We start from the raw sequence: 7,204 nt of genomic DNA, 5'->3' as shown, positions 1-7,204 counted from the left end.
CTTTGAACAGCTGACCATTGGTTAATTAGCCAAACACGCACTGTACCCGTAGGCATCCCTTCAGAATGACCAAAACTAAACTCTGCCATCAAGTCGATGCTGGTGCATGGCAACCCTGGACTACCAAGGGCCCCAGTGCACTGCAGAAACCACTCCAAGTTGGCTCCTCTGAAGCATCTCCCTGGTAACTAATCTCTCTCGTGTTTATGCCAGGGTAATTCTCAAATCTCCTCTATCAGAAAGATGGGAAATGGGCTCCATCCCAGACTTAAAACAATCTCTGGATAGAAAACAGCAACTCACTGCTCCTAGGGGCGTTGCAGCATGGCCACCCCGGCACAGCTATGTCATTAGAGGGCAGAGAGAAGAGGGGCTATGTCTAGGCTCAGGGTACGTGAACCACCTGGCTGGCTGCTAGCCCCACAGTCCTACTGCACCTGTGTGACCTGGGCCACCTGAAGGGTGTGGGGCAGGGGGGGGTTCCCTGCTAAGTCATTTTGCAAAGTGACAAGATCCTGGCAGCTGGATGACAAATGATGGGTACCATTGTCTTTGGGGGGCAGGGCACTGAAAGGTGTCGCTGCCCACTGTAGGGGGGGTCCGAGCAAGCCCATGTCTAAGGGTGACTTGGCAGGGGGCTGGCTTGCCCACAACTGACTGGTTGCCAAAATTAAAAAAAAAGAAAACTGCAACTCATTCTCTGCTTGCTCTTGATTATTTTACACACTACATTTGACAAACATTTCCAGATGGCAGTGACTTCCAACCTGGGCAACTTTGCTCCCCCACAATACATTAGGGATACCTACAGAAGTTTTCTAGGGAGTGCTACTGACATCGATGGGGTGGTGGCTCAAGTGTAGAGTTCTTGCTTTCCATAAGGCAGACCAGGCTTATCTCCAAGCCAGTGCATGCTCAGTGTGGTCACCATGCTTCCCTCACTGAAGGCTTGCAATTTGCTGTGATGCAAGCTGTTTTCAGCGGAGCTTCCAAACTAAGACTAAAACAACAGGCCTAGCAATCTACTTCTGAAAACTCAGCCTCAATCTCCCGTTGCAAGAGGTGGTTATGTGTCAGGGCCTACCTCAACAGCACCTAACAAGTGCCATCCGGTTAGTACAGGACTGGAGTGCTGCTAAACTAAGGTGACCGGACGTCCCACTTTTGGCGGGACAGTCCTGATTTTTAACAAAAGTCCCGATTTTTGGAAAGAATGCACGACAAGCTAGGGTATACAGTTTTCGCTGCCATGTGGCTATTTCGCCAGGATATGCGTTTTATCAATGGTGTCCTGCTGGTGTCCCGCTTTATCAATGTTAAAATCTGCTAAACATATGCTAGCCCATGTGACAGCTATTTTTTTTCTCTAAAACACACACCTAAAAACTGTTAGCTACGTTTAAAGTTGAAAGGGAGATTATGAACTATATGACCTTGAGTTTGAAAACTGAGATGTAAGAGGGAACTGATTACAAGGAACTCTATGGGACCTCCTCCCTGGGGGACAGACAACCAAAAAGTGGGTGAAGGGAGACGTCGGACAGGGCAAGATATGACAAAATACCAATTTATAAACTATCAAGGGCTCATGAGGGAGGGGGGAGCGGGGCGGGAGGGGAAAAATGAGGACCTAATGTCGGGGGTTTAAGTGGAGAGAAAATGTTTTGAGAATGATGTACAAATGTGCTTTACACAATTGATGTGTGTATGGATTGGGATAACAGTTATATGAGCCCCTAATAAAATGTTTAAAAAAAAAAAGAAGAAAACTGAGATGTAACTGCCAAATCCCAACTGGAGGAGGATGCCTGTTTCATCATGGAATGAGTTCTGTTGGTTCTCCGCCTCATGGAACTGTCCGGTTGAATTGACAATAAGTACCTGGGGCTTCTGGGAGGGCACCTGAGATCCAACTATTGGTCTCTGAGGAAGGAGACTGGGCAAGAGAAAGTACTGGACTACAGAGGTCTCCCTCCCCAGGAGACCCAAAGAGCTAGGCGGTGCCAGCCTACCCAAGGTTGTGATGAAAGAATCAATAGATGAACCCCGATCAAAAGGAGAAAACCCGTGAAACAATTTCAAAATCTTACTGCATCTAGACTTTCTGGACCCAGTAAGACTGGAGTAAGCCCCAATCCATCACTCTGAAAGAGGTCTTCAAATCAAGAGCCCAAAAAGAATGCTCTTTTAAACAGTTTAGCTAAATGGGTCAAGAATGCCTGCCATAAGCACTGTGTCCTTTTGAAGAATGATCTACATCAGACCCAACTGTTCACAGCAGATCTAAAGCATCAACGGGAAGTTCAGCGAGGGCTACTTCTAAAGAGGCCTGGTGGTGTAGTGGGTTCCGGTGCCAGAAAGTTCGGGTTAGGGCTAGGGCCAAGGGCTGGGTTTCTAGACAAGGGCAGCACAGCTCTGCAGAATGACGAGGCTGGCTGCTCTGGTACAGATTTATTCTTCAAAACCCCACGGGACAGGGGCGGTTCCAACCTGTCCTAAAGGATCGCTGACTCGGAATCGACTGACCTCAACCGTGGGTTTGGAACCTTCACGCAATGGTGGCGACCAACATGAGGATGGTGGCACCCGACCACTTGCAGAAATCGTGGTGCGGGCATTTGTGCCCCCTCGCCTATTTTCAGAAGCATGACCCTCAAGAAACCTCTTTGTGACGAGCACATGAGAAGCGCTAGATCTCGGCACCCACGGCTCTGGAAACAGAATTGGTTCAAGGGCATCTGAAACGACACGCGAAGAGACGCTCAAAGGCGCCTCCAGGGACGTACCTTGGACCTGATGCGGAGGTGAGCGTAGGGCACGAACTCGGGTCTCTCGTGCTCCTGCTGCGACTTCAGGAAGGCGTTCAGCATGCTCACTCCCACCCCCGGGAGGGCGACGAAGAAGGTGAGGGCCTTCCACAGGCGCGCTGCCGAGAAGACGTAACGGCTCAGCCTGCACCTACCTCTCCCCCGGGCCTCCAGCCAAGGTCACCGTCCCGCGCCGCCGAGGGGAGCTCAGGCCCGCCCCGCCGCCGCCGCCCCCCGCCCAGTAGCTGAGCCCTCCTTGCCGTGAGCGCTGCTCGCCATCGGCCACCCCAGCGGTGGTCAAGACCGAACCAGCCGCCCAGACGCCCGGGACCAAGTCGCCGCCATTTCCGACTTCTACCGCCGCAGCGCCGGAAGCGGACGGCGGTAGATGAGGGGGCGGGACCATGGCTCCTAAGGAAAGCTCCTATTGGGTGGTGTCTTCACCAGCCCGCCCTCCCCGCCCGACGCTTGCGCACTGCCTTCCAACCCGACCGCGTCTCCAACGCCGGGGAGCCGCGGAGCTCGAGCGCGCATGCGCTGTGGGCCTCTCTTCAGGAGTCACCTTCGCGTCGGTGCCCGGCGCTCGTCCTCTTCCTTCTGGACCAGCTTCCGCAGGGCGCGCCGGCCGGGAAGGGCCTCGGAGTGCGTGGGCTCGGAACCTCGCCATCCTCTGACCTGCGGTGTTTATATTCTTTGTTGTTGTTTTTCCATGACACCTCTGGGATCGTCGGCATTATTGTCTTCTCCCTAACTAGCATATAAGCTCTGTGGAGTTTGCCGTTGCAGCTTTCCCAGGAGCTGGATGCGCAAACGCATGTGAGAAGTAGCCAACAACGGAAACCAAAAAGAGTCCTGGAATTGGCGCCAGATCTGTATTCTAATCCGGGACTCGGTTGCAGCGGGTTTAGTCGCCCTAGCCTTCTGGCCCTGGCATTTATGGAAACAAAAATCGACATCTGTTCTATTTCGTTTCTTCAACCCTTCCCCCACCCCGGTCTTTCCTTCTTTTCCTTTCACTCATCCCAAAGGAATTAAAATAATAATAATAAGAGCCGAAATGCAAACACAAAAGATATTATGAAGACAGACATCTGGAGTCATAGACTCCTTTAGAATGAGATGAAAGCTCGCTCCCCTTCTCTGCCAGCACCAGCGTAATGAGCCGCCTTCCATCCTGTGGACAGGAACAAAAGCAGAATTGCTCTCTTTAAAGACCCAGTGAATTCGCATCAAAACTGGTCATAAAATCAGGTCCTGCTCTTAAGAGGAGACATTGGAGAAGAACGAAGCTGGGTCTATTAAGGAGCCGCACAGGGGCCTGACCACATACTTAGCAAGCTAGGTTCGATGGTGTTCTGCGATGCCAAGTTGAAAACTTAAACACGGTTGATCAATGGAGCATGTATGGAGAAACTTCCAGCGTCTTCCTTTGTTCTTCTGCTTCCACGTTAACAGAACGACTAACCCTATGGGAGACCTCTGGCTGGGGCCAGGGAGGAAGGAGAATGGGATGAAAGCTATGAAGCCTTTTCCCTGGAAGTGTGTGTCACGAACTGAGTTTAGCATACCGCCTGTGCCCTAGGGCCCCAGGATGCATACCCCTGGGGAGGGAGACAGGAGGATACCATGCTGAAGACTATGAGTCCCATCTTGATCTTCCCTTGTACCCCTTGTGACCTTGGACAAGTTCAATGTAACAAATGCTTTTAGATCGTGCCGTTTCGCTCAAGACAAAAATGTAGGATCCACTTAAGGAAACTCATAATCTGATCTAGCATTAGATCTTTTTCCAAGTACCCTAGGTTTTCACATTTCATCATATAGGCAGGATCATCAGATCCCTGGGCATTCTCAAACACAGCCAAAGGGTATATGAGGCCCCACACAGTAGCCATGGAAAGAGCCCAGGCTCAAGAATCTGCTTGCAGGAGGGCAGGGTGAGCCCACCTTGGGTCCTGACACAATTTGAATAAGTGGCCTGTTTTGAGGGCGGGCAAGGTTCAAACACTGACAGTCTCTTTCTGGTCCCCCTGGTTCCTGACTCAGACTTAAGAAAGATAAGGAGGGCCAACTTCCAGCCAGGGCTTGGGACCCCAGCCCAGGCAGAGCCTTTGGACCCAAGCTTGGCTCCCATCTCTCTCCTCCATCATGGGATTCTGTGACCCTGACTCACCGGCTGTAGGCCAGAAGTACGCTTCCTAGAGGCCCACAGATGCAGATATTCCCAGAAGGAAAACAACTCTGGGTGTGCTCATTTGGATTGGGGAGGGTCCACACTGCCCACTTTGCCCTTCCTAGCTTACCTGGAGGCTGGGGTGCAGGGCAATGGCGTGCAGCCCTGGAGCAGCAGGTGCCGAGGATGGCAGGGCTTTGAGCATCATGATCTGCATGCTGATCTGGTGCATCTGGGTGTTCTGCATCAGCATCATCTCCATTGTGTTTGGAAGGAGAGACGGGGGCTCAGCCTTCATGTGGGCAAGATTCCAGTGATGGGGGTCTGCTCCATCAACTAAGCTTTTGTTTATAGATACTTGTTCAAAACGGTGTTTTAACAAGCAACAAGAGAACTGGCCACTGCCTTCGTGCAGGTCTGTGTAGTATCTTCTGAGAAGGGAACATTTATGTCGAAGAGTCTGTCTGAAAGTTGTATTGCCAGTGTCCAGGTGGCCTCCCAAGAGGCTGTCCCAGTGTACATGTATGCTACTGATTCTAACTGCCCCAGAGGGTGGTGGTGGTAGTGTGATTATGAGTTGGGCTGCCAGGTCAGCAGTTTGAAGCCACCAGTCGCCCCTGGGGGAAAGACAGGCCTTTCTACTCCTGTAAACAGCTATAGTCTCGGGCACCCGCAAGGGGTCACTATGAGTCAGCATCAATTCGATGGCAGTGAGTTTTGAGTTTCATCTTTTTTATTATATATTTTTTATTAATGATTTGAGTTTAATCTTTATAGGAGCAGATCATCACCAGGTGTGTTCTCCTGAGGAGCCTTTGATGGCCTCTAAGCACTTAGCTGGTGAGCCACCTGGGCTACTTAGTAATGTCCCCTCGTCCCCCAAGAAAAACAAAACACTGCTATCTGGGTAGAGCTGCCCTGTGGATTTCCCAGACGATAACACTAAAAGATGGAGTAGAAATCCCCATCTTTCTCCCTAGTTAATGTTTCCTCAGCACTTATTTTGTGCTCAGAGTTGTGCTAGGTGTTTTACAAGAGTTGTCTTCCCCATCTCTGCTGTTTCTGACCCAAATCATTAGAGCGTCCTCTTTGACTCTTCTCCCTCCTACCCCCGCCCACCTCTCCTTTCACATCCAGCCCTTCAGCACGCCCTGCTGGCTCTCCCTCCAATAATCATAGAGACTCATTACTTCTCACCACGGAGGTACTCCGGCCTTCACTGGAAAGGTTACAACCCGTTCCTCATCCCTTCCCGGCCCCACACAGTCTGTTCTCTGTATGGTTTCCTCTGAAATGCAGGCGTCTCTTTCTGATGGCTCCCCGTCCTTCCGAGTAAACACCAAAGTCTCGATAGACCATCCTATACAACCTGCCCCCTGCTGCCTGGATGGTCTTTAGTTCCTTCCACTCCCCCACCCCTTGCCCACTTCTCTGCAATTACTCTGTCTTTTAAGATTATGGAGGTTGCTAGGGAAGTGAACAGGTCGCAAACTTTAAGGAGATGAGGCCTTTTCCGCGACGACTCCTCTTAGCCTCTCCAGTGACGGCGGCGTCCTTGCCTCTTTGGAAGCGCCGGACACGGTCCTCCCTCAGGACCTTTGCACGCGCTCGTTTTTCTGCATAGAAGTTTCCCCATAGATCGTTCGTTGACATTCTTATGACATTCAGGCCTTTGCTCAACAGTCCTCCTGCCCTAGAGGAAGCCTGGAGCCTCCGAAGGTAAAATCCCCTCTCCCCGCCTAGCCCTCCAGCTTCCTGACCCTGCCTGCTCTAGCGTCATCACTTGTGCGACCAGCTGCCACATGATGCGTTTGTGGGTCTGTCGTTTGCCTCCTCCACCAGTCTCCACGGGGCAGGGACAGTAGTGTGTCCCCTCCAGCACGGAGCACGAGGGAGGTACAACACAGCTACTAATTCTAACCACGATCCTATGAAAGTTACTCTTCTCCCCACTCCATGGATGAGGAAACAGGACTATGAGACACAGGAAATTGACCAAAGTCACACAGCTGTAAGCACATGATGGATGCAGGCAGCCTGGGGGCTCAAGGAAAAATTCTGCTTCTAGCAGAATGATACCCACTCCAAGAGGCCAAATTCCCACTGACCCGATGCTCTGCGTAAGGATTCCCAAGAAGAGAAACAATGAACTTCTGACTTCAAATCTCCAGACCAGACGCTGCCATCGAGCCGAGGCTGACTGCCCTGCGGGACAGGGCAGGAC

At 51.5% G+C, this 7,204-nt stretch overlaps 1 protein-coding gene and 1 non-coding gene across 2 annotated transcripts in view; one reads left to right on the top strand and one right to left on the bottom strand.

Moving 5' to 3' along the window:
- Nucleotides 1-5,242, bottom strand: part of GATC (glutamyl-tRNA amidotransferase subunit C) — a 16,955-nt gene extending 11,713 nt beyond the window's left edge. The window contains exons 1-3 of the mRNA XM_045296709.1: nt 5,111-5,242; nt 4,981-5,005; nt 2,787-2,926 (exon numbers count right to left, since the gene is read on the bottom strand). Of these exons, the coding sequence (XP_045152644.1) occupies nt 2,787-2,926; nt 4,981-5,005; nt 5,111-5,242 (297 nt within the window). The remainder of the gene's footprint in view (nt 1-2,786; nt 2,927-4,980; nt 5,006-5,110) is intronic.
- LOC115871960 lies at nt 302-427 on the top strand. The gene has a single exon (XR_004047578.1). It is a non-coding gene; the product is annotated as a small nucleolar RNA SNORA17 (small nucleolar RNA).
- Nucleotides 5,243-7,204: the final 1,962 nt, after the last annotated feature.

Source organism: Echinops telfairi, unplaced genomic scaffold (assembly GCF_000313985.2).
Source record: "Echinops telfairi isolate 266 unplaced genomic scaffold, ASM31398v2 ScPeMD7_7412;HRSCAF=8450, whole genome shotgun sequence".
In the NCBI taxonomy this organism is placed as follows: domain Eukaryota; kingdom Metazoa; phylum Chordata; class Mammalia; order Afrosoricida; family Tenrecidae; genus Echinops; species Echinops telfairi.
The sequence above is the reverse complement of the archived record's forward strand: the minus strand, read 5'-3'. Positions and strand labels throughout refer to the sequence as shown.